The sequence below is a fragment of the Crinia signifera genome, chromosome 3 (genome assembly GCF_055691185.1).
Source record: "Crinia signifera chromosome 3, ASM5569118v1, whole genome shotgun sequence".
Taxonomy (NCBI): domain Eukaryota; kingdom Metazoa; phylum Chordata; class Amphibia; order Anura; family Myobatrachidae; genus Crinia; species Crinia signifera.
This window is the reverse complement of record NC_139219.1, coordinates 220,742,546-220,770,273: the sequence shown is the minus strand read 5'-3', so window position 1 is coordinate 220,770,273 and position 27,728 is coordinate 220,742,546. Positions and strand designations below refer to the sequence as shown.

Here is a 27,728-nt window from a genome sequence, read left to right as displayed (position 1 = left end):
AATTACATTTTTTACACAAAAATGCAGTTCTGGCTCAAAATTTTTCATTTTCAGAAGGTATGAAGGAGAAAAAGCACCCCAAAATCTGTGCCCCAATTTCTCCCGAGTACGGCAATGCCTCACATGTGACCAAAAAATACCAGTTGGGTGCATGGCAGGACTCAGAAGGGAAGGAGTGATTTTTGGATTTTGCAGCTCAGATTCTGGTGGAATTTTGGTGGGTGCTATGTCGCATTAGCAAGACCCCCCAAGCACCAATACAGTGGAACCCCCCCACAAGTGACCCCATTTTGCAAACTACACCCCTCAGGGAATTCATCTAGGGGTATAGTGTACATTTCAAACCCCCAGGGGTTTCACCAATTTTGATACAAGTGGGCAGTGAAAATGAAAACTTACATTTTTTACACAAAAATGCAGTTCTGGCTCAAAAAATTTTTATTTTCAGAAGGTATGAAGGAGAAAAAGCACCCCAAAATCTGTGCCCCAATTTCTCCCGAGTACGGCAATGCCTCACATGTGACCAAAAAATACCAGTTGGGTGCATGGCAGGACTCAGAAGGGAAGGAGTGATTTTTGGATTTTGCAGCTCAGATTCTGGTGGAATTTTGGTGGGTGCTATGTCGCATTAGCAAGACCCCCCAAGCACCAATACAGTGGAACCCCCCCACAAGTGACCCCATTTTGCAAACTACACCCCTCAGGGAATTCATCTAGGGGTATAGTGTACATTTCAAACCCCCAGGGGTTTCACCAATTTTAATACAAGTGGGCAGTGAAAATGAAAAATTACATTTTTTACACAAAAATGCAGTTCTGGCTCAAAATTTTTCATTTTCAGAAGGTATGAAGGAGAAAAAGCACCCCAAAATCTGTGCCCCAATTTCTCCCGAGTACGGCAATGCCTCACATGTGACCAAAAAATACCAGTTGGGTGCATGGCAGGACTCAGAAGGGAAGGAGTGATTTTTGGATTTTGCAGCACAGATTCTGGTGGAATGAATGGTGGGTGCTATGTTGCACCAATACAGTGGAAACACCCCACAAGTGACCCCATTTTGCAAACTACACCCCTCAGGGAATTCATCTAGGGGTATAGTGTACATTTCAAACCCCCAGGGGTTTCACCAATTTTGATACAAGTGGGCAGTGAAAATGAAAAATTACATTTTTTTACACAAAAATGCAGTTCTGGCTCAAAATTTTTCATTTTCAGAAGGTATGAAGGAGAAAAAGCACCCCAAAATCTGTGCCCCAATTTCTCCCGAGTACGGCAATGCCTCATGTGTGACCAAAAAGTTGCAGGACTCAGAAGGGAAGGAGTGATATTTGGATTTTGCAGCACAAATTCTGGTGGAATGATGGTGGGTGCTATGTCGCATTAGCAAGACCCCCAAAGCACCAATACAGTGGAACCCCCCCACAAGTGACCCCATTTTGCAAACTACACCCCTCAGGGAATTCATCTAGGGGTATAGTGTACATTTCAAACCCCCAGGGGTTTCACCAATTTTGATACAAGTGGGCAGTGAAAATGAAAAATTACATTTTTTTACACAAAAATGCAGTTCTGGCTCAAAATTTTTCATTTTCAGAAGGTATGAAGGAGAAAAAGCACCCCAAAATCTGTGCCCCAATTTCTCCCGAGTACGGCAATGCCTCACATGTGACCAAAAAATACCAGTTGGGTGCATGGCAGGACTCAGAAGGGAAGGAGTGATTTTTGGATTTTGCGGCTCAGATTCTGGTGGAATGTTGGTGGGTGCTATGTGGCATTAGCAAGACCCCCGAAGCACGGTGAAATGATGAACCTAATAATCCATAGATGTGTGGTATATTTTAAAACACTCCTTTATACATAGGCCGGGTTTGTCGGGGCAAGTGTCACACTGGAAAATAGTTTGCTTTCTTATTCCCTTTTTATAGCAAACTTTGCACCTTTTTTGTGTCCTGCCCTTTTTTTTCTAGTGGAGGGGATTTCATCAGGAAAATGCTGCCCTGGTACAATACGGGGGCCAGTACTAGAAGTACTGGGGCCCTCAGCCTGCTGGTTCCCAAATATTAGGCCCTTTATGACTTCCTCTTGAAAGTGCATAAATGTCCCCCTCTGGCCGGTAGAACGGAATAGCACGTAAGCGTTATACAGTGCCATCTGGATGATATACACGGCCAGCTTCTTGTACCAGATTTTTGTTTTCCGCAGGGCACTGTACGGCTTCAGTACCTGATCTGAAAGATCCACTCCGCCCATGTACCTATTGTAATCCAGGATACAATTAGGTTTTGAGGTGTGGGTACTGGTACCTCGTACAGGGACGGAGGTGGTACTGTCTCCGTGAATTGTTGTCAGTATAAGGACATCCCTCTTGTCCTTATATTTGACCAACAACATATTTTCGGTGCATATTCCCCTGCTTTCACCCCTTCTCATTACTTGGGCAATGTGTGTTTTTGGGAGGCCTCTTTGGTTCTTGCGCACAGTACCGCAAGCTGCTGTACCTCTTGAACCAAGGGCCTTAAACAGGGGGATGCTGGTGTAAAAGTTATCCACATAGAGGTGATAACCTTTATCCAGGAAGGGGTGCACTAAATCCCAGACAATTTTTCCACTAACACCTACGAGGGAGGGGGGGCATTCTGGCGGTTCAATTCTTGAATCCTTCCCTTCATATACCCTAAACCTGTGGGTGTACCCTGAGGTGCTTTCACACAACTTATACATTTTTATGCCATACCTTGCCCTCTTACTGGGAAGGTACTGGCGGAATTTAACCCTTCCTTTAAAATGTATAAGGGACTCGTCTATGCAAATGAATTTATCTGGGATGTACATGTCTTCAAATTTGGCACTGAAATGATCAATGACCGGCCTGACTTTGAATAGCCGGTCAAAGGTGGGATCATCTCTGGGTGGGCACTGTGCATTATCGTTGTAATGCAAAAATTTAAGGATCGTCTCAAATCGAGCCCGGGGCATGGCCATACGGTAAAATGGGGTGCTGTACAGAACATCTGTACTCCAATATTGCCTAATTTCTGGCTTTTTTACTATGCCCATATGAAACACCAGACCCCAAAACGTCATCATCTCTACTGCATCTACAGAAGTCCACCTAGCAAATGATGACGTGGGGTTTTGAGCAATAAACTGCTGGGCATATAAATTAGTTTGGTCCACCATTAAATTTATAAAATCATCAGAGAAAAATAATTTGAAAAAGTCAATTTCTCTGAGACCTGTGGAATCAAATTGGATTCCTGGCATGGCCAAAAACTCAGGAACCTGGGGCTCAAAATTGTCTGGTGGTGGGGTCCATACGAGATCAATTATTGGGGGGGGGGTCTCAGCTGCTCTACGGGGGCGTCTTTGAGGGGGTCCCTCATCACCAGAGGAGGAAGAGGAGCTTAAGGCGAATCCTTCAAATTCCCCGCTTGCATCACTGGCTGTGTCAGAGTCAGAAGCAAGCAGGGCATATGCCTCCTCCGCTGAATACATTCTTCTGGATGACTGGGATGACATTTGGGATGCCATTTTTATTTTTGTGTTACTGGTAGTGAAATGTTTCAACACGTGTATAGTGTAGGGGGGGGTACAAACTTTATTTCAACCCGGGGGGTATGTAGTGTGTATGTAGTGTGCAGAAAAAAAAAATACTTTATACAAAAAAAAAAAATAGAGGGGTTAAAAAAAAAAAAAAATTGAAGGGGTTAAAAAAAAAAATTGAAGGGGTTAAAAAAAAAAAAAAAAAGGTCCTGCGTCAAAAATTGAGCACAGATGTTGGTCAGTAACGTCCGTCACTGAACAGCGCTGAAAGGCAACAGGAATTTGATCAAAAAAAAAAAAAAAAAATAGATCAACCCTGTGCCGAAAAAGATGATCAGTGATGTACGTCACTGATCCGCGCACAGCGGCCACAGGACACCCACAAAATCACAGTGTGTGTAAAAAAAAAAATTAAAAAAAGACCCCACAGCACACACAAAAAAAAAAAAAGGTGATCAGTGATGCGACACTGATTACCAGTGAGGGGCAGCAGGTGCAACTGACAGTGCAACTGGCAGGTATATATAAAAAAAAAAAAAAAACCTCTGCACCCCTAAAAAGTTGCTGATCACCTCAGATATAGTGATCAGCACAAAAGGCGGGGGCAGCAGACACAAAATTTAGCACTCTCTATCACTCTCTGTCGCTATCTCTCTCTATCTCTCTATCTCTCACTATCTAACACTCTATGACACTGCAGCAGCAGCAGTGACAGGTATATATATATATAAAAATACCCTGCGCCCCCAAAAAGTTGCTGATCAGTTAATTTATACTGATCAGCACAAAAGGGGGGGCAGCAGTCAGTTATATAAAAAATATATAGCACAATCTGTCACTATCTCTATCTCTCTCTCTCTATCTCTCTCTATCTATCTATAACTATCACACTGCAGCAGCACAAAATATAGCACTCTCTGTCACTAGGCCTCTCTCTCTCTCTATCTCTCTCTATCTCTCTCTATCTCTCTCTATCTCTCTCTATCTCTCTCTATCTCTCTCTCTAACTATATCACAGCAGCACAAAATACAGCACTCTCTGACACTATCTGACACTATCTCTCTCTATCTCTCTCTATCTCTCTCTATCTAACTAACGCTATTACACTGCAGCAGCACAAGTTCACAGGAAGTCACAAGTAACAGGATCCAGGAAGCATCCAGCACACTACAAGCACAGATGAAGCAGCCAAGATATTTGCAAGGATCAGGTAAGTATTTTGCAAGGTTCTGGTCAGTATATCGCGGCAGATTGGCACGGTGACCGCACTGCACGCAATTCCAGACCGGAATGGCGTCTGCAGTGCAGTCACCGTTAGTTTAAACCCCCCTCCATGGCTGTGATTGGTCCGTCGGTCCGACGGACCAATCACGGCCTTTGGGGGCGGGCGGGGTGAGGTGGGGTGACACCAGTGTCACCCTTACACCCCGCGGTGATTGGTGCTGTACTTTACAGCACCAATCACCTCCGATCGCGTGTCACCGGCGAACGTTATTCGCCGGTGACACAGAAAACGCTGTAATTGGCTGTTCACACTGAACAGCCAATCACAGCGATCGCCGACGGGGGGGCGGCATCGCAGCCCCCCCTGGGCATGCACGGACATGTCTGCTGTCAGGGACAGCAGACATGTTGAAACTGTCACCGCGTCTATAGACGCGGTGACAGTTAAATGCCATGACGTACATTTACGCCATGTGTCGGGAAGTACTTCCCGACCAGGACATAAATGTACGTCAATTGTCGGGAAGGGGTTAAATATGGTGTGTAGGGGACAGAAGTACAGAAGAGAGACCTGTGGCAGGTCCCTAGAGTATCTCTATGTTGATACATCAATCTTTTTAACTATCCAGCCCATTCAGAATATCATCCTAATTCTAGGGTATAAAGGAGGAGGAGGAACAGGGTAAAGCCCCATATACAAGCCTGTTCTAGTGTCCCCAAAGGTAAGCTAACAAGACCTGGGCTGCATCGCTGCTGTTAACAGGCTGAGAAAGGAGAGTGTTCTTGCATCCCATGCACCACACGCCGATTTGTCCTGACATAACTAGGGCAACAACCAATCACCAAAACAGCACCATGGGTTCCCCAATCAGAGTATACTGGACAGGAGCAGCACAAGCCCAACCCCATTCATTGCCACATGACCTACAACACAGAAGAGGGAACCAGCTACAAGTATTGCTTTCTGTTTACCCTTTCAAGTCCAACATCTAGTAGCAGATCCAAAGGTGAGCCACTTCGAAATAAGAACATCAACATCGTTCAACGTTCATTGTAGACTATTTTTTAATTTAAAAAATGACAGCAAAAAGGTAGACAATCATTAGGTCAACATGCAAAAAGGTTGACATAAGCATTAGGTCGACAGTCAAAAGGTCGACATGGGGGATTCCTTGCTGTGCAATGCTTCGGGCGCACTATTTTATTCTCTCACCACGCCCTAGTGGATGGCAGGGCATGAAGTACCGCCTGTCGGCACATGTCGGCTCAAAAAACAGTGAAAAACCCTGTGTCGACCTTTTGACTGTCAACCTAATGCTTGTGTCGACCTTTTTGCTGTAGACACATTGTCCGGATTCCATTTAAACCAGAGTGTTTGAATGACAAAAACAAATTTGGACTGCAAAAGGTTAAAGAGGTAGTGGCAGCCCCGCAGTCCTGAGAGCGATCAGAGCTTCAATATTGGATGACAAGGGAAGCTTGGAGATTCTGGAAACAAGCCTGCCATGATTTAATTTAGCAGACATGAACTTCCATAGATGCTTAATAACAATCGCGGAGTTTCTCTCAAAGAAACATAAAAAAATTGTAATAATAATAAATGGTAATTATTTCCTAGCACGGTGCCTGCGATCAAGATGGTATCCATCGGGTCAAAAAAAATTGCGTTGATCTCATCGCATGAAATGGTCCGCGAGACCCGATTTTACATTGGCCCCAATGTTAAATGGCCCCCCAGACCCCAATTTTTATTGTTTCCCAACCCTGATGGGTCAAATGCCCCCCCCCCCCCATTGTTAACGCGACCCCACGATAAACGCCAACCCGAAGCATGGCGAGCGCAGCGAGCCCGCGAGGGGCGGCAGTACGCGTCCTCCAACCTTTTCTTACCTCCACTATCCACGTCGGCGTGGAGTTGATTTTATATAGTGTGGCGAGCGCAGCGAGCCCGAATCGTGGCGAGCGGACGCGCATTACTTCACAGGTATTACGCGTCCGCTCGCCACGCTTCGCGCTCGCCACACTATGTAAAATCAACTCCACGCCGACGTGGATAGTGGGGGTATGAAAAGGTCAGAGGACGCATACCGCCGCCGTTCGCCACGCTTCGGGGTGGCGTTAACAATGGGGGAGCCATTTGTCATGTCAAATACCCATAAGGGTGGCTATACAATGAAATTTCGGGTCCATTGGCCCATTTAACATTGTTCCCTATGTAAAATCGTGTCCATCGCATCGGTCGCATCGCATGCCTTAACTTAAGGCATGCGATGGACGCGATTTTTTCATTGTCGGGAAAAAGGCTAAAATAGCCCTGAAATCGCGATAAAAACAACTCCCCCCCCCCCCCCCCCCCCCCCAAAAAAAAAAAAAAAAACAGTGCCTAACAATACATGCTCATGCAAATAACCAGGGCATGGGGTGGGATTCTTTAGTTTTAGGTGTCATACTCCTCACAGTACATCTATTCCAAACTATTTCAGTGACCTATTCCTTTTGTACTCAAAAAAAATGCTTAAATTTGAAGAATAAGAAAAGTTACCAATGCTAAAAATTGTCTTAAGGAGCCCACAAGTGTACCCATTAGAACACTAATAACCAGCAATGAGGTTTTCTCTGTACCTTCTCTAAGTCAGCGCAGCTTCCAAAATCTTGCTCAGAAAGATAGCTGATTAAGGACTGTCCTTCGGACGGCCTACGAAAAATTCCATCAGTTGCATTCAAGTATTGAGCGCCTTCTGTAAAAGAAAGAAGACACAATATCTGTGTAAATCAATATAAAATGTACCAGCATTCACTATTAATCATAGGTCTTAAATGTTACAGCTATTAGTACACCGGTCATATATAGAAGAGAGGAGACTGCCATGGTAGAGAGACACTCCAAGTGGAGAGCAAGCTGAAATGGCCAAAAAATCAGACAGCAAGGAGAGAGGACACAGGCATTCTAGGTATACAGAGCTTCAGGAAGTTAATGCACAGAAGCAATACACACACACACACACACACACACACACACACCAAATGATCAATGATTTCTTTAAAGAAATGGCTGCATACAATCTCTGTAACAAAATGGATGGCAAAAATGTGTAATGGAAATGAGAACATGATGTACTTTACTCATATCACAATGTGCGCATGCATACTGATGTATTCCATTCACAGTCCCCTCTCTCCTCTCATGAGTTTCTGCTCAAGGAAATAGCAGTGAATACTAAAGGATGAACAGAACTATGAAAGCCTGTAAGATTGCTAGAAATAAGAGTACAGGCAAGAAATGAGAGTACAGGAAAAGAAAGAGCACCAGATGGAAGGGTAGACAGTGTAGGCTGTAAGGCATGGGTCTTCAACCTGCGGCCCTCCAGATGTTGTGAAACTACAAATCCCAGCATGCCTTGCCACAGTTTCGCTATGAGGGAGTGTTAAAACTGTGGCAAGGTATGCTGGGATTTGTAGTTTCACAACATCTGGAGGGCCACAGTTTGAAGACCTATGCTGTAAGGGCATAGAGCAGTGGTTCCCAACCTCGGTCCTCAAGTACCCCTAAGGCTTAGGCCACACAAAGCAGCCAAAGTGGGTCCCACTCGGCCAGAAGGAGCCTCTACAAAGGCTCCAATGAGGCCGTTACACATACACAGAGGGGCTGCAGTCGCTGGGTCCTAACACAGCATGCTGAGGTAGGACAACCACATTTTAAGAAGAACACATACAGTACATTAGCCCACACACAGCCACCTTGCGGCCAAGCAGGCTTGGTTACTATGTGTGGCCCAAGCCTCGCAGTTCAGGTTTTCCCAAGTCACCAACTGTCACATTTCAAAAATCTACAGGTGACCTCGAAAATGTGAACTGTTGGGGGTACTTGAGGACCAGAATTGGAAACCTCTGGCATAGAGCTACAAAAGTAGAGTGCAGAATGAAATTGCAGAGTACAAGAAAATAAAGTACAGGATGAAGGGCAGAGTTACAGAAGTGTCCTCATACACCTACACATTTTGTGCCATACTGTATAATGGGATTCCTGAGCTTTGCTATTTTTTCCACATTTATAGTTTAATAGGTACTCAGGATAAGTATTTTGGCAATGCTAAGTACCAGATGTAAGGTTAAAGACCTACAAAGGAGTGCAGGCTGTTCAGGAAGAGAGCTACACATGACAGCAGACAGAGTAAGGCAGGTAGGACAAAAGCCTATAAAGAAAGAATCAGTATCTCTATACACAACACACCGTAATCTATGTAGAGGGAGTCGGTAGTATTTGTTTTTCCATTAACTGTTGTATTACTAAAGAGATCACAATTGGATTCTATGGAAAGAGAAAAGAATGACGTTAAGCACCGTGACAGATATTTTCTCCATTTAGACCAGGCATGGCCAGCTGTTGTGAAATTACACATCCCAGCATGCTTTGCCATAGTTTTAGCATTCCCTAATAGTATAACTGTAGCAAGGCATGATGGGACTTGTAGTTTCACAACAGCTGGAGGGCCATAATTTGGCCATGCCCGATATAGAAGCTACAATAATAATTTTACACATACATGCAAAAGAAACTACTCTGTAAAAATAAAAATATTCATAATAGATGTGGGGAATAAAATTAAATTGAAGACAAATATGACTAACAAAGAAAATATGCATTCCACTTTAACACAGACAGAACAAGACAGGAACCCACAGAGAAGAAAATAATAATGAAGATTTTTATAAACGAAGCATGCAACACAGAGATTGGTCTAGATAGAGAAGCACTGGTCTGATATGGCTTCTACTAACATTGCTTTTCCGCAATAAAATATCAATGATTTTGGGGTCTTCATACCAAAAAAAATTGCGTTTTGGATAACAGCATAAAACAGCCAGTTCGTTATCACTTAATAAGCAGCTGGGAGTGACAATAAGCTGCTGGTCCTGGTCTGCCAGAATGTATACATCCAGTAGGGGCAGGAAGGATTCAGGATCTGGACATCTGACTGTGCAGAAGTAGTGTGAACAACTGAGTATGATTGACTACAAACCAAGAAATGTTATTTTGAGTTTAATTAAGAACATGAATTAGATAAGCTGAACTTGATTATTCAAATCATAATTCAGAACTTTTCATTTTGAACAGCTGCAAATAAAATAAAGCTTTCCGTACAATGGCATTATATTATGCATCTTAATATTAACAATGTATTGCACCAATATCACCAGTACTTCTGCTATTAAATGTAAACGATGTTGGACCTGCCACAGGATGCTCCATTATTATGGTGATATTCCGATCACCTCCTAGTGCTAGCAATCAAAGAATTACAGTAAGAAAATACATTATAGATACAAATATTCAGAAAGATATCAGACAAAGAGAACACTTATTATACACATTCATAATAAATCACCTAGGATGTTAGAGTCACTTCAATTCTAATCCTCCTTCATCGGTCTCATCCTTAACATGGTTGACCCCCTCCACTCTCTTACGCACTGTAACACTGCCCACTCTGATCCATAGTATTTTTTTAAACAGCTCCTTCCGTCATTATTTCTACCTCTTTATATCTGTGTTCTCCAAGTCTCTGCCCTTTGTCTCTTTTTCTGTCTCCATCTCCTCTATGTGTGAATTACTGTAAGCAGCTACTCCGGCTCTTCAATACTATACGCTGATAATATGCAAATCCACACCTCTCGCCAATTGTCTTTCTTCCACTTTTTCCTAGAGTTCAGCTTTCTTAAACTCAATGTGTGTATTACCAGCTCAGCTCAGATGGCCCCCTTACCTACCTATTTCTATCTTATGGTGACCAACACTGTTCTGTGCCCTATCATATCAGTCTGCTGCCTAGGCTTCGCCTTGACTTCTTCACAACTGCATCCCAATGATGGTGCTTCCATCAGTTTACAGGCAGCACTATCGTTTGGCATCTTTTTGGTGGAAAGTGCATCATAGTTGCATATCTATGCGAACAGGACACACAAGCAGCTTCTGTGATTAAAATGATATGCAGCATGCATGTATTGAGTGTGAGCACAGCTGCATCTTCAAACAAAATGCTATGGTACAAGGCTTAACCAGAAACCAAAAGCTGTTTGTGTGTTCTAATCGCACAGCAATGCGATAAGACGGATTTTTATGGGAAAGGCCGCACAAAGAGATGCAAAGAAGTTGTGCCACAGCATAGCATATCTGTAAGAACTGTTTAACATGACAGCAGCAAGGATGTAGGAGGACATATCTTTACATCTGTGCTCCAGCAAAGAGAGTTAGGAAAAACACTGTTATACCCTTTTTCCACTGCCTTCAAATACAGTATCCAGGTTTTTGCACATGAACGTGCAACAGCCCGGGTTTTTGCTCAGAGGAAAAGGCTCATTAAAAAAATCTCAAGTCCTGTTGCCTGGTATGTAGATTGCAGGGTTGGACATAGGTGTGACCCAGGTAAAGGGGCATCTTCTGACCCAGGACCTAATTACAGCATGGTCAAAAAAAGAAAGACATCTGTGACAGCGGCTACCAGGAGAGAGATTACAGCCACTCTCTATGGTTTGCACCATTCAGGATTTTTCCCCGCCCCCACTTCAGACAGGGAGGCTATAAGCTCTCCCTGCTCATACGGCTGTGACATCAGATACCCTCCTAGGCAGACACCAAGCGAGTCAAAAGAGCAAGTGGTGTATGTGCCACCCAGACAGGCCTGCTGGCTGCTGATCCCATGCTCAGAGGAGATCTGCACTTTCTGGTGTTTGGAGATGATGTAATATCTAAGGGTCTGCACTGTGCAGTGTGAATGGCACCAACCTGGGAATATCAGTGGTTGGCGCAGCAGTGAGAACTAGGTGTTGACTGGAGGAAAAGGGGTGCAAGTATGTCCCAAGGACTGCATTTGAAAATCAATGCCTTATGGAATACAGTTTAAGCTCCCAAAACCTTAAAAAAGAATAATAATCGTGCCTATCCTTCCTGTGTCTCTGGCCTCACAACAATACATATCATCCTTCTCTCTTGCCATTCCTTCTGTGTACCAATTTCCTCCTGTCACTCTGGAATACAAGATTTCTCCAGCAGCCCTCCTCACATATGAAACTCCCTTGACACATCAGGCACTTTACCAGACTGCACTGCTTCAAATGTTCCCTTTTCAAAACCCATTAGCTCTCATCTGTCAACCTTCTTCCTTCTAGTTATACCGCTTTTCCCTTAGTCTGTCAATTCTTAATTAAGGTGCATACACACAGTACAATTCATGTACCATATGATTCTGTGTATGATTTACCAGGAATGTCCCGGCGGTCAAACCATTTGTTGTTTAAACACCGTATAATATTATATATGATATAGGACGTCACAGATCATATGCTTTCTAGCCAGAATTGAGTTACATGCTCATACGTGCGGCAGGAGTGCACATCGCATAGTGCATACACACGGTACAAAATAGTGCACGGTCTAGCTTGCTATCCAACACTAGCTAGATTGTGCACAATCTACCATACCGTGTGTATGCACCTTAAGGAGCAGGTCCCTCCCTCCTTCTTGTTCTCTCTTACCCATGTTTCCAGTGCGCTCCCATTCGTAGTTAACGATCATTTCTGTTTGCCTGCCCCATGCCATGGTGTCATTGAGCGAGACTCACGAAGGTTTCTTATTTTATTCTTTAGCCTATACTCTTAGTTTTTTTTCTACTGGTTATTGAAGAGGTAATTTCAATGCAATTGTTTCTCTGTACGGTGCAACAGACATTAGGCGGTGCCATATAAAGTATATAGATGATAACCAAGAATCAGAAACATGAAAGTTTTGCAACAGGTCACTTACATGCCCTAAAATAGTTATTATGCACGATTACGCTCACCTTTATTTTTTCCAATGGCAACACGGGTATCGGAATGTGAGCGCATGTGGCTCTTCCTGATGTGGCTTGGTCCATTGCTTATTTGACCTTCTGAGAAACTGGAGCGGCGAGGGACAGAGAGCAGAGTGATGCTGGGAATAACTGGAGCTGCTTGAACAGAGGTGTCTGACTTTTGGGAGCTCGAGAAGAGATTTGAGCTGTTACTGCTCTGGGTGGATGCTCTGCGGCTCATGTTTCCAATAGCCAGGTACTCTGGCCCATCATCTGCCTCACTCGGCACATCCTCTGGGCTGGTAGTTTCCTCACTGTTAGTGGTCATAGTGCTGATGCTCATTTCACTTACAGGAGAAAAGGGCTTGCAGGGAGATGAGTCTTGGTCAGGAGTGATGGACCCATTCATAGGTAGAGAAAAGCACCCTTTATAAAGGTTGTTCTGATGGTCAGTCAAGTTGGAGCAGAAATCTACAGTAAGAAATATCACATATTAAACAGAACTGTAATAAAAGTAGTTTATAACATACATATTCATGCCGGTGATCCCGATTCACCATTCCAATTCGTTAGTGACACTTTTACACATATAAGCGGTCACTGTGATTACGTCTAACAGCTTCCAACAAAGCTATATAGTCACCTCTAGAGCCTATAAAACCTTGCTGTTAAATTCCATTCGTTAAGTTGAGTCACAGTAGTCTCAGTGATAAGTGCCGCACCCTGAGAAATCTTACCATTGCCCTGGATACTGGCCGGAGCTTGCAGGCTGCTATAGGAGCTGTAGAGGGTCTGATCCAGATTCCCTGGGTATGGAATGATGGGAGTAACAGGCAGCGCTGTGAGGCTCAGTCTTTTTCCTGAGACAGTTAACCCCCTTTTATTAGCAAGCTGATAAAATGTAAAGTAAAATTATTGTTAATGGTAATAAAGGCAAAAACAATTGCAGTGCAAATATCTGTATTTTACAAAATGCTCACCACAGAGGTGTCTATCTGGGCCAGCAATCTGGGATTATTCTGTTCCACAGCTTCCAAGCACTGGAACATGGCTGTAACATGCGTGTCACTCAACAGGAAGGCAAAATCTAGGAGAAGCACCAACACTGTGAGATGGATAGCACCTCAGGAACACTGCTATAGGCTGCTGTAAATGTCACATACAGATGGAGCCGGGCTCTTCTTTGCAGGGCTCGTCCCCTCTCGCAAATACAGATGATGGCGGATGGCGACGCCATCCGCCATCATCTGTATTTGCGAGAGGGGACGTGCGCGCACGAGATGCGCGCGCGTCCCCTTCCGATGGTTTCCCCCGGGTCCCCGCCGGCTTGTCGGCGGTCACCCGGGGTCCCCACCGCCTCCCCGCACCCCCCCCCTAACCCTGTCCTTCTCCCTGAAGCGGAGACGTACAGGGTCCCGTCGCCCCGGCACCCGGACACTGAGACGCTCAGTCAGATGAGAGCCGGGCTGCTGGTGGATCGCCAGCGGTGACGTTCTGGCAATTCGCCAGCAAAAGGGAGCCCATGGATGATGCGGTCACATTTTTGTGTCACGTACTGCTTCGTGCAATGACAAACACTGATTTGCTGTCTTGAAAGTACTTTAGCAGTCAAAACATTCCGTGCAAATTCTAAGTCAACATACAAATGTAAAGTATGTAACAATGCTCGAATCACATAAAGGTTAAAATGTGCCCCACCAGTTACAATTGTAGGTAATGACCAAAAACTTGTTTACCCCACTTGTACCAAATATGAATATAATATAAAACTTATTTCCCAACATATTCATACGGCTCACAAACCTCCCAATCAAAATCAGTAAAGGTGTTGTGCAAGGGGCCTGATTCAAGTTTGAGGAGTCGGGATGAATTCTACCCCATTTTCTGAGGGTGTGGGTCTGTGTGCAGACATGGGCAAATATGCGCATATGCAGACCCCTTGTGTGAATGCCTTTGGCAAGTAGCACACTCGCACTAGTTCAGAATCACTGGATGGAAAACAGCAGTGTTAATACTTTTAAAAATAGAGACTATAAATGCAACCTACTATGTGCAAAGTTGAACGTTTTAGGTGTGGTTAGCTAAATACAAGCCCAGCCTGTGTCATAATTCTCGAACTAGAAGAAATGTTTGGTCTTGCATGCCATTGTTACCTGCATAGAACCTCTTGGTGTATTGCCTGTTACCAAGGAGCACCTTCAGCTGAGCGGAGAGACAGTGAAATTGCAGACTCTGCTGTAACCAAAGCTTTCCTCTGTCCTCACTGCCATCATCTCCGTTCCTCTGGCTGTTCTCATAGAAAAGTAAAAACTGGACAGAGCAGCACATACATGGGTTAGGTGTGTAAGAAATAGATGTAAATCAAACACCGACTTTCTATGAACAGACAACTTTACATTTACATATACTATAAAAGGGCCAGATGCAGCAAACTTCAAAAAGTGGTAAAGCGGAAGGTGATAACGCAGCAGCCAATCATGGCATGGCAGTTAGAAGCTGATTGGCTGCATGTTTATAGCTCTCTGCTTTATCACTTTCTAAAGATTGGTGCATCTGTCCCAGTGACTAGATCTATCATCGGCAATACTCTTGCATTTATTATCATCACTCGTGTGCTAGAGACCACTTTCAGGGTTTTCAGACAGATAGGGGAATTTAGAGGAGGCAAAGGGAAGGGAACAGAGATGAAGGAGACAGGTGAAGTAGGACATAACGGAGAAAAATGGGGGGGGGGGGGGGGAATGAGACAGATAGGGCATGGGAGACCAGAAACGGGGAGAGGGGCAGAGAGCAATCAATTCTGGCAACACTTGGCATGATAGCTAGTGACCCAGCGAATGACAGGCCTAAGATACAAATCTCTGTATGTATGTTTTTGTGAAAAGAAGGAATTAATTTCTTATTGCTAAATGATCCCCCGTCGACCTGGGGGTGCAAGCTGAAATGCCAGCAGATTATCCTGCAGGATGGAGAAGCAAGTGAATACCTCCATGGGGCACCACCTGCTGGCGGTCGGCAAACTAATCATTGATTTCTAGACCTCTTCAGACCTGATCGCTGCTCTGCTAAATTGCAGAACCTGATCGGCAGCAAATCCAGACACAACACACTCACAGCGAAATGATCTTCCTAGGACCTTAAACGGGTGTCAGTCATTGGGTCGACATGCATTGGGCCATCCACTGCTCGACGCGGCTAAGGTCGACACATGAATCGGTCAACATGCCTATGGTTGACATGGATGGAAGGTCAACACAAGCATTAGGTTGACAATGGCTAGGTTGAAAGGGTTTTTCGCTAATGTCATCATGGACATTGTCGACCTAATGCTCGTGTCGACCTATCCACGTCAAACTTAGGCATGCTGACCTATTTCAAGTATCGACCGAAGCCAAGTCGACCTTCAGTGGTTGACCCAATGCATGTCGACCTTAACTGTGGCCAACCACCATATATAAGCACCTGGGGATGCCTATGTTTTCCCTTACACCCCCAGAAAACGGACAGTTACCAATAAACGCCGGCTTTCTGTCAATCAATTTGCGTACGGCCAGTGATCAAAACACTTGGTGTTGTGCATGCAAGCTATGATCCGTACCCATGTGCAATCTATCGATAATTGGCCGGCTTGCATATTCGCAGCAGTGTAAACAGGTCTGAATAACCCCCTTAGTTTGCATAAATTAAGCTCAAGACCTTGGAGATGTTAAACAGTGAAAGTTACCTGGTCCGCCTGTGGAGAGGATCCCAGGAACAGTCTCTGACTTCCCTTCACAAAGTTCCAATAATCCTGCTGCTGGCTGTACACCTGTCAATAAATAAAGTTTACACATAGTGTAAAGTAACTACATGGAATTTCAGTTAAAGAGTAACCTTCAGCAATGGAATTTTTTTTAAAAAGAGACAGTTGGTGTAAACATACCAACACATAGAAAGATTTTATAGAGAGAATTTAATTTTGGGCAATGCCACCCGCCAATAATGGTATTGTCAACATTTGTGGAGCTTGCCGGACGCAATGTGCCATTCTGGAACAGCACATCAATGGAATTCCCCACTGTGGATTTTATTAGTAAAATTAGTAAAAGGTGTTCAAAAGTTCAAAAGTTAAATTACATATGCTAATTAAAATGTACTGACAGAAGGAGGGAGCCCCATTCTGATTACAATCTTTCAATGAAGATCTTGTGTGTGTTTGGGCACAGGAGAAGAAAGAGGAGCTAGGCATGACTGGACTGAGCTTATCTGCAAACGGCAGATGTTCAGGAAGTGTGGGTTCAGGCTGTAGCTAGTATCGGTAAGAGTGCCTACACAGCGTTCTTTTCTGTAATGCAAGAAGCCCTTTGCCTGGAAACAGAATCAGTCACAACTTGCCTTTAAATAAAATTACATATAACAAAGTTGGATAATCGGTCTCCTTTACTGTCTGACTCCGAGGCCCCTTGTTAAGTTTGATCATTGTAAATTCCTTATAGTATAGTCTACATCTACATGTGGATTGGCAATTTGGAATCATTTAAGTTTAAAACAGCCTTACAGTCTGTGTGTATGAGTACCGTATCACACTTACGTCATAAAGATACTGAATTCTCTTGAATACATGCTATATTTCACACAAGTCTACAGCTGATGTCTATGTAAAAGTGTGACTGTATTACCTGATCACAAAGCAGACCATGCTGAAGAATACTGCTCATATCTCGACAGAGTCTCTGCAGGCCTCCATACTTGGACCACACATTTCTGCTGTTGCCTGATACCAGCCCTTCCACTGTAGTTTTCAGATTATCCAGAAGCTTCCAGTGCTCATCCCTGCCGAGTGTTGCACACAAAGGTCTTTAGGGGCAGAGGAAATAATAAGAGTAGCACAGGAAAGTACATATTACTCTTTAGCTTTATCTGTGTGACAGGCGTGTGTAACAAACCTCTGGACTCATTTCCTTACACCAGAAATGTCTCACAGAACATCCAATCAGTGACTGTTATTACTGTCTTGTCAGCCAGAATCTCATATGTGGTCAAATATATCACAATGGCAATGCACAAATAAGCATTTGTAACAGAAACCTGATGTCAGAGATGGTTCCATTTTATTGCTTAGCTTTTCTAAGAACTGAAACATATCAGATGGTGGTAAGGTAATCATTAACACAAAATAATTATTAACACAGAAAATATGGTCACATTACATGCAGACGCTGCTTTTGCATGCCTTATCTGTGGTATCAGTTTTACAGCTACTGCAGGCTCAACACTTTCACCACACAGGGTGAGATGTACTAAGCCAGGGGTTCTCAAACTCGGTCCTCAGGACCCCACACAGTTCACATTTTCCAGGTCACCCGGAGGTTGCACAGGTGCATTCATTTTAAAAGATCCACAGGTGGAGCTAATTATTTCACTTGTGATTCTGTGAGGAGACCTAAAAAACATGCTCTGTGTGGGGTCCGGAGGACCAAGTTTGAGAACCTTGAAAAGTGATAATCTACCAACCAACCATCTCCTGTCATTTTTCAAACACAGCCTGTAACATGGCAGTTAGGAGCCAACTGGTTGAGACTTTAACCTCTGTCCACTTTATCACTTTTTCAAGGCTCAATAAAGTAAAATCTGGCCCTGAAAGAATAGTGGTCAGAGATCTCATAAGGTGCATACTTACTATAGAATTTGCGGTACTTGTGTATTATCACGGCGCCCATCGCATACCACTAAATAAGGTATGCGATTTTCGCATTAAAATGGAAAAATGTACAATTAAATATCGCATTGCATGCCAGCAAATGGCATGCGATGCGATCGCATGCGATTTTTAATTGTACAAGCACCCTGATGGGTGCATAAAATGTTAAATGCTCCCAGAATGTTAAATGCCCCCCCCCCCTTGTCAACGCGACCCCCACTATGAACGCCAACCCGATGCGTGGCGAACGCAGCGAGCCCGTGAGGGGCAGCGGTACGCGTCCTCTGACCTTTTCATACCCCCACTATCCACGTCGGTGTGGAATTGACTTCAAATAGTGTGGCGAGCGCAGCGAGCCACCGAGTCTGAAGCGTGGAGAGCATAGCATCCCCGTGAGGGGGTGCGTAATATGAGCCCGAAGCGTGGCGAGCGCAGCGAGCCCCGTGAGGGGATACGGAATACATGTGAAGTCATCCGCGTCCGCTCGCCACGCTTTGGGCTTGGTGTCGAGCGCACTATCTAAAATCAACTCCACGTCGACGTAGATAGTGGGGGTATGAAAATGTCGGAGGACGCGTACCGCTGCGCTCTCTACGCTTCGGGTTGCTGTTGACAATGGGGAGGCATTTAACATTGAAAGCACCCATCAGGGTGCTTGTACAATAAATAAAAAAATCGTATCGCATGCGTACTAAGATGAACATCGTGGGCGCTGTGATAATACACAAGAACCCAATTTGCTCCTATCACACAATCATGCTTTATTCAAGTCGCTTCCGCAATATTGGCATAATGATGTCTACATTGTCCCGCCCACAAGCAGATAGTCAACAAACCTTACTGTATGTATTCCTTCACCAGTGCCTAGGGTTGCCACCTCAGGCATCTTCGATTCCTGGAGATCCCCCCCCCCCACCTTCATGTGTGCGCATGCTCCCGGAAAAGTGGGCGTGGCTTTGTAAACTGACGTGACCTCTTCGGAAAAGTGGGTGTGGTCTCTACTACAGACATGTATTCCCTCCCCACCCCCTCACTTCTCTAACATGCATATCTGCCTCAAACACTGACCCTCCACACACAAATCCCCCCCTCAACACTGGCCTCACCATTTCCTCAGCTGACAACACAGACAACTCTGCCCTGGGACTGATACACAGTAGCAGCCGGCTTATCTCTCCTCTGAGACTCAGTTTGGGAGGAAGCACTGCTGCAGCATCCTAAGCTGTTAGCTGCACAGTGTTCCTCTGTCCGCTCCTCTCCCGCGGACCCAGTTTAAATATTTCTGGAGGTAGAGGGAGCTGTTGGGGTGAGCAGCAACTCCCATGTGCTGGAGATGCACTGTGCATACCCTGTGGCATTTCGGGTGCCCGGAGCTCATGCCCCTGACAGTGTGCACACTCAGTTGGGAGGATGTGGAGGCTTTCAAAGTCACCCGGATTCCGGGAGAATCCTGAAATCCAGGAAACTGCAAAAATGTCCTAGAGGGTTGCCACCAATTCAGGGAGAAACCAGGAAATCCTGAGGGGTGGCAACCCTACCAGTGCCTCTTTGTGTGTTGTTGAGATGTCCACCATAAACATATGTTTAGAAAATCAAAGTAAATGTATTATTATTACCAGTTACTTATATAGTTGCCGATAGGGTGGCCATTCTCAAGATAAGCGTAATCTCGACATTTGGCACTAAAATTGTTGGCATGCGAATGTGAATTTATTGCCGTCCGATTCTGCCCTCAGCTGTTCAGCTCTACGCAGTGTGACGTGGTCAGAGGTTATGTTGCGCAGCCCACCAGCCACACTACTTCTGCCCATCACATCAATTCCAGGCGCTTCACGGCCCTCCCACCTGCCATGTCCTGTTGCAGCCGCATGTCACCACTGGCCAGCCCCATGTAAGTAATACTGCGGGGCGGTCGCTGGAGTTGTGGGGGGTATCCAGGGATTTGGGCATTTTTCCATTTCAAATCCCTGGATTGGAAAAATTCCCTGGGATTGGCCACCCTAGCGCCAGCATATTCCATTGCTCTTTACAATTGCGAATAAACAGTAACAGTAAAACAAGACTGTGTTATAACAGATAGAATATTAGTTTGTGTAGTTTCTTCTAAATGTATATGAGGCCAGCCAAGTGTTCAGTGTAAGTAGCGTGCAGAATTACAACATATTGGTCATGAATGATAATGAGTTTAGAAGAGTCACAGGATCTACAGCCCACAACAACCAAATGTCTTACTGTGCCTACCCAGGGGCATACTAACCACAACACTCCACAATTAAGATGATCCATTTAACCACCATAATGCAGTTATTATGGAACTTCATTAAAGTATCACAGATCCCCTTAACAATTATTTGTGTTGTTCACAAGTCCACTGGAAGAAATGCAGGAAAAAGCTTGACCATATAGAGGCCAAAAGACTGTGGGCCAGATGCACTAAGCTTCAAACGTGATAAAATGGAGAGTGATAAACAACCAGCCAATCAGCTCCTACTTGTCATGTCACAGACTGAGTTTGAAAAATGTCAGGCAGGAGCTTAGTGGTTGGTTGTTTATCAATCTCCATTTTATCACTTTTAAAGCTTAGTGCAGTGGTTCCCAAACTGTGTGCCTAGGCTCCCTGGGGTGCCTCAGGACACTTGCAGGGGTGCCTTGGGTTGGTGGACCAGGATCAATTAATATTATTAATGGTCAATGTAACAGGCAAAAGCAGTGCTAGTGGCTGCCAATCATAATATATGTGGACACACAGGAGCAAATCCTGTCCCACACCAGATAACTGTGACATATAAACACAATGCACTTCATTTAATATTTTTTTCTGAATTTCTCAATAAGAAACATTTGTCCCAGTGGTGCCTTGAAAATATTTTGATGCTCTAGGGTGCCATGATTCAAAAAAGTTTGGGAACCCCTGGCTTAGTGCATCTGGCCCTGTATACTCTGCTCTGAGTCATCCGGAGTTGCCACAGATGGCTCAGAGGTGAAAGGTGAGCTGAAAGATTTGTGTATGCAAAGACATTGTAAATCATTGCCCCTTTAACAAAATATTTAAGAGTTTGTCCGCCATCTCTCACGGTCACTGAATTTAGAGGCTATCATATTTGGCCAACAGATTGAGGGGTCACATAACCTCCTAAAGAGGTTATATACATCCAGGCTGGTATTGCCACTTAAATTATTGGCACTTTAAAACATCTCTCTGGGATCTTAACAGTGCTTGCAAGTCAAAGGCACCCCCCCCCCCCCCCCCCCAATGATAGTGGCGCTCATCGGGCCCATCCATTTTTACATCAGCCTGCCCCCCGTACTGCTGCACGCAGGCATAATCCTAGAGGGATCACTAATACATGAATTGCATATTACCTGTGAAATACAATAGGTAGAAACATAAACAAAACTAAATAAAATGAACATTGCACTCATACTTTTATAGAATAAGCACTGACGGCTGTAGTTTAGTGAACCTTCTTGATTTATATAGGTTGGGGCCAGTGATGTTTTTATTTGATTGCTGTGGGGCTAAAATATTACGGGAGCAGTGTGTGGTGGAACTACTGGGGGGGGGGGGGGGGGGGTACATGCTATGGGGGACAGTGTGTGGTAGAATTGTGTGTGTGTGTGGGGGGGGGGGGGGCAGTATGTGGAATTACTGCAGGGTTCAGTGTGTGTGTGTGTGTTTCCCTTGACCAATGTGTGTGATTTTTCTCCACTTGAGGCCAATGTGTGTGTGTGTGTTTTGCCTCTTGTGGTACTGATGGTGTGCCTTGCCAATTTTGCACAAGTTGAAAAATGAATCACTGACTATAGCATGCCTATAAGAATTAGAAAACATTAGTAGGTAACACATTAGACCAGGGGTGCTCAAAATATTTTGCTCTGGGACCCAGTCAGGCAATACAAATTATTACAGGACCCCAGCCAGTTACTACTGAATGGCCGCCACATGCGTGGTCAGTGAAGTGTAGTGTAGTGTTTGCTTTGGTGAAAAGGGGGGGGGGGGGGGAGGTGACAGGGGGATGGAAGAGGGAAGCAGTGGGTGTTTACTCAATGAGTTATCCACAGACACATTAGCCTGATGATCAGCAACATAGAGTCATGACCCCATGCTGAGGTGGTCAGGACCCACAGTTTGAGAACCGCTGCATTAGACTGATTCATGTCTGTGAAAAAAAGAAAAAAAAGAAAGAAGAATGTTCCCAATCCATGTACATTGTTCATCTGAAAAAGCACAGTCACCCAAACAGTGCAGTTTCGTGGCCTGACAAGTGCATTCCTTCCCTTAAATTGGGAGTACAATCATGACACTTCTAGCACTCCAAAAGCCACTGATACCTGAACAATGCAGCGTAGGAGTGAAATATAACATTTTGCAGATCTTCTTGGTATCATTTTGTTTCTGAAACTCAACCGACCGAATAATTGTAACAGATTCCAAGACAAGTGGATGGCAATGTCTCTGCCAAAAATAACCCTTAACACATGCAACCTGCTGACTGGGACCCAAATTCAACCATCTATTTTTCGGGGAACCGTGACGGTCAGACACGCATACAAATATTGGGAACAGGCTCTGCTGAGGTAACAGAAAAATAGAAACACGAGATGGTCCAATCTGATGACCCCTGACGTTACAGCAGGATGACAGCTATTCCCGCACACACACCGACCCGCACACATGCCCCGCATCCAGAATGCTGATGCAGCAGAAGCAGTGGCCAAGGAGGTGTGCACTGTGCAGTGACCTGGCTGACTGCACTGCACCTCTCACATAAATCACAGATCTCTCTTGCAGCAGTGTGATAGTACCAGCTGCCCGGATACACAGCGCTCACTGTGAAACTAACTACACTGCCCCGTACACCATTGGCTTCCGACTGTGGTGCCTGCACCGCGGGAGCTCCGTACTAGTGATGACCAGACTCACCCCTCGAGCTGGTGGTGTTGCGGCCCGGTGCTGCTGCCGATCTCCATGTCCTCCACAGCTGGAGACACTACTTTCCATGTCACATCAACAAACACTGTCACAGGCTCCTCTGGAACACGCCCACAGCACTAGCGCTTCCGACTTCCGGATACAGGCTGCGAATGGTACACCGCCCATCTTCCTCCCTGTACCAGTCACACTGGCATATGGATTCCACCTTCAGTGCGCACTTTCGCCGCCAGGGGGAGGCCGGGACAGGCTTGAGGATATGGAATAGGATGGCAATCGGTGCTATCTATCGCCATCGATGGTGACAGTGCAGTCGGTAATTGATTGTTGCATACTACTGTATGTGATGTATGAACATCAATGGTTTTATATAGCGATGGCCGTCGCTTTTGTGTGACTGCATACAGTGCATAGTGCATACCCAGGGCCGGCAACAGAAATTTTGGGGCCCTGTACACTAGGGTGACCAACTCATCCCTTTAATCCGGGACAAATATTAATTACACAGGTTCTGTGGCTGGCTTTCACCTGGTTTTAAACTGCCACACCTCAAGTCTCCATTTCACCTGGTTTTAAACTGCCACAGAACCTGTGTAATTAATATGTGTCCCGGATTAAAGGGATGAGTTGGTCACCCTACTGTACACTGATATTTCTGGGGCCCCCAGCCCCCACGTAATTCCAAACCCACACATTTTGCAATGCAGTGGTTCAGAGAGTGCAAGCTAACTTTCCCTTACTATTATGACGCCTCCGAATCCGCCATTATCTGCGGCTTCTACTGCTGGGCGATTAATAACAGAACTATCGAAAATACAGTATCTGCTTTTTGGGATTTACAGAAGTTCCTATAAAAGTCTCCTGTTGCGACAAGAAGGCACTAGGCAGGGCAGGAGACAGCCACAGCATCGAGTGCGGAGCATATTTCACAATAGAGCCACACATGCGCAGTAAGGTCTGTGCACAGTGCAGACCGGAGACAGCCTCCGAGCGCTGAGTGGCTGCTGTCTGCTGCACTGTATGCACGGACTGTCACAGACAGACACTAGTCTCCAATCCACACACACGTCACTCAGCCAGGGGTGGATCCAGGAGAAAATGACAGGGGGGGGGGCACCATGAGAGGGAGGGGATGGGGGCTGGTGCCAGTGTGCATGCTCAGAGAGAGAGTGAGAGAGTGGAGGAGAGCAGAGAGAGGGGGGGGGGGGTGGTATTATACATAGACACTGGCCTTTAAAGTACACAGGCCCATCTTGGCATCAAAAGTGAAGGATGTAGTTGTGCGCTCTGGAAAAGGGGGTGTGGTCACAGAAAAGGGGGCATGTCCTTGAGTGTAGTATACCACACCATATACCACTTCTACACATTATGCAACAAAATACTAGACCCCATTATACTTGCCCCTTACACATGATACCAAATTAAATGAGCCCAAATTCACATAATGCCACACGGATTGAGCCAAAATTCACATAATGCCACATGGATTGAGCCAAAATGCACAATAAATTTCACAAACATGGACATTGCGCTCCGAAGGTGCGCAACAAATATTTACATCGTAATGACCATTACATGTTAAGCCACACACCATAATGTCCATTATGTATTATGCCAATTATAAATTATGCAACATAAATGCTGCTTACCTACATGCTTGTTGCCAGGGGTTCCATTTTCATTGCCATGTGGGATTACGTGTTTGTTGCCATCTGGGATTACATGCTCGTTGCCAGGGGTTCCATGCTCGTTATCAGGTGGGATTACATATTTGTTGCCAAGGGGAATACATGGTCGTTGCCATGTGGGATTACATGACCATTGAAATGGGGGTTACATGGTCATTACTATGGGGGGGGGTTACATGGTCGTTGCCATGTAGGAATAAAAAAATGCACATTGCCAAGGGAATATAAACTCCCAGTGAAGTGATGGGCTCGTTGCCAAGGGGTAATATGCTCCCACCACCACACACGATGTCTGTGTGCAGCCGCGCACCATCACCAGGTCTCTCCGGCTGCTGAGTGCATGGGCGGATTTAGCAGGGGGGGGGGGGGGGGGGGAAGCACCCGGAAACACATTTCTAACACACACCCCCCCCCCCCCTCCTAACAGGGACAGCCGCCGCCGGGACTTCACTGTAATCTCATGACAGCCGGGCAGACAGAGAGCTGCCGGCTGTATTCACAGTGCTGCATGTTCCGGGCTCCCGGCTATTTCAAATCTCGCGCCACTGCGTCAGCGCGAGATTTCAATAGCCGGGAGCCCGGAACATGCAGCACTGTGAATACAGCCGGCAGCTCTCTGTCTGCCCGGCTGTCATGATATTACTGTCAGATCCCCTGCGTCCAGCACGGAGGCTGGCGCAGGGGGATCTCAGCGACGCGCTCCGGCTGTTGCCGGGCAGCGGGGACGCCGCCGCGTCACTCCGCAGCGTGTAGTCAGACGGGGACGCGACGGCAACGCGCAACCCACGTCTGACGGCCGGGAGACTAGCTCCCGCCCGCTCCCACAGCGCCCGCCTCGGTTGCCTAGGCGATTGGGGACGCCAGGCAGCCGGGCGGGAGATTCAACATCCAGCCCCCTATATAAGGCTTCCGGCCAGGACGCTCAGGGCCAGTTATAGCTCAGACCTTGTGCCCTGAGTGTTCCTGGTCCCTGGATACCCTGACTCTGCCTTGGCCACAGCAGTCCAGCCTCTGTATCCTGTCCGGCATCTTAGCAGCCTGTGTTCCTGCTCTTTCCAGCTGCAGCCCTGCATCAGCTAAGTGCCTGCATTATTCTGTGTATTGTTACACTCATTGCATTTATTGAGTCATCTACTGTGTATTGTTACACGTATTACATATTGAGTCATCTACTGTGTATTGTTACACGTATTACATATTGAGTCATCAGTTGTGTATTGTTACACGTATTACGTTGTTGGGTCATCTGCCGTGTATTGTTACACATACAATCTGAGTGAGTTATCTGCTGCATCTTGTGGGTCTTCTCGTGTGTACTGTGGCTCGTTATACCCTGTTCACACATTCTGGTCCTTACGAGATCCTCGCCAGAGGAAGGGTTTAGTTAGTCTGTCCCCTTGTCAAACACTGACCTTGGCGTGTGTGTTGTCCCATTGTAAGACCAGGTGGCATCGAGGTAGGAGCCTGACTAACGGGCTCCTACGAACGCGGCTATTAGTGGTGAAGCTTAGTTCCGCACACGCACGCCAACGTCACCTGGTTGCAACGGAGTTAGGCTGGCGAGGTAGGTCTTCCTGATCTTATCTCCTACCAGTCAGTGTCACGTGGTGCCTTGCCAGGCAGCGTGACACAGGAGACCCTTACATTATAACCGGCCAACCCACTCACTCGGTTGTTTCCTCGGCCAGTCATGGATCCCTCTCAGCAGGTCACGGGTCAAGCTCTAGTGGGTCAGATTCATTCCCTCACACAGAAGCTCCAGGAGCTCACACTCCGGGTGAACTCCCAGGGGGAACAAGTCCAGGGGGCCCTTATGCCATCCAGGCGTCCTGAACCTAAGCTTAATCTCCCGGATCGATTTTCTGGAGATCGTTCCCATTTTTATAACTTCAGGGAGTCATGTAAGCTATATTTCAAACTACGTCCCATATCCTCTGGTTCTGAGTCCCAGAGGGTGGGAATAATTATTTCCCTGTTACAGGGAGATCCTCAGACCTGGGCCTTCGGACTCCCAGCAGGAGATGAAGCTTTTTCCTCTGTAAATTCTTTTTTTTCCGCTATGGGGTTGATTTATGATGACCCCGATAGATCTGCTTCGGCAGAGGCTAACCTCCGGGCCCTTAGGCAGGGACAGGGTACTGCAGAGAGTTATTGTACGCAGTTCAGGAGGTGGGCCAATGACTCAGGTTGGAATGACCCCGCACTGCGTAGTCAATTTAGAATTGGTCTGTCGGACACGCTCAAGGATGCTTTGGTTCATTATCCCTCTCCTACGTCCTTAGATGACATTATACAATTAGCCATTAAGGTTGACAGGCGTTTTCGGGAACGTCAGAGAGAGAGGGAGTCTGGAGTCTTTCCCTCATCATCTCAGGGCGAGTCTCCAGATCCTTCTGGGGAAGAACCCATGCAGGTCGGGGCCACTCGGCTTTCAGCTGCCGAGAAGAACCGGAGAAGACTTAAGGGCTTGTGTCTTTATTGTGGAGGTACAGGCCATCGTGCCTTAGGTTGTCCCCTTAAGGTGGGAAAAGACAGGGCCTAAGTGGATTCGGGGGAGTTCACTTGGGCCTCACTCATTTTTCCCCTACTGATTCTGTGAATATTACAGCCACCGTCACCTTTGGGAAGCAGTCTTTGGAGATTCCTGCCTTTTTGGATTGTGGTGCGGCAGGTAACTTTATTGACATTTCTTTGGTCGAATCACTCGGCTTCAAACCAGTTCCCCTTGAAGGGGCCCTGTCCGTCTGTGGTTTAGATGGCCTACCACTATCTAATGGCAGCATCTCCTTCCGGACTCCTTCTCTCCGGTTGACCATAGGAACCTTGCAT

The 27,728-nt window shown here is 45.8% G+C and overlaps 1 protein-coding gene across 3 annotated transcripts in view; it reads right to left on the bottom strand.

Annotated features, from left to right (window-relative positions):
• RUBCN (rubicon autophagy regulator) overlaps positions 1 to 23,391 on the bottom strand; it is a 42,912-nt gene extending 19,521 nt beyond the window's left edge. Inside the window, exons 1-10 of one of the 3 annotated variants that reach the window (XM_083177479.1) lie at positions 23,203 to 23,391; positions 17,257 to 17,434; positions 16,323 to 16,406; positions 14,752 to 14,908; positions 13,579 to 13,685; positions 13,336 to 13,489; positions 12,608 to 13,069; positions 10,002 to 10,052; positions 9,001 to 9,078; positions 7,392 to 7,507 (exon numbers count right to left, since the gene is read on the bottom strand). In XM_083177479.1, the coding sequence (XP_083033605.1) occupies positions 7,392 to 7,507; positions 9,001 to 9,078; positions 10,002 to 10,052; positions 12,608 to 13,069; positions 13,336 to 13,489; positions 13,579 to 13,685; positions 14,752 to 14,908; positions 16,323 to 16,406; positions 17,257 to 17,434; positions 23,203 to 23,249 (1,434 nt within the window). In that variant the 5' untranslated portion in view covers positions 23,250 to 23,391. The remainder of the gene's footprint in view (positions 1 to 7,391; positions 7,508 to 9,000; positions 9,079 to 10,001; positions 10,053 to 12,607; positions 13,070 to 13,335; positions 13,490 to 13,578; positions 13,686 to 14,751; positions 14,909 to 16,322; positions 16,407 to 17,256; positions 17,435 to 23,202) is intronic. The other 2 variants (XM_083177480.1, XM_083177481.1) reach the window with 2 other exon arrangements.
• Between the last annotated feature and the right edge of the window lie 4,337 nt (positions 23,392 to 27,728).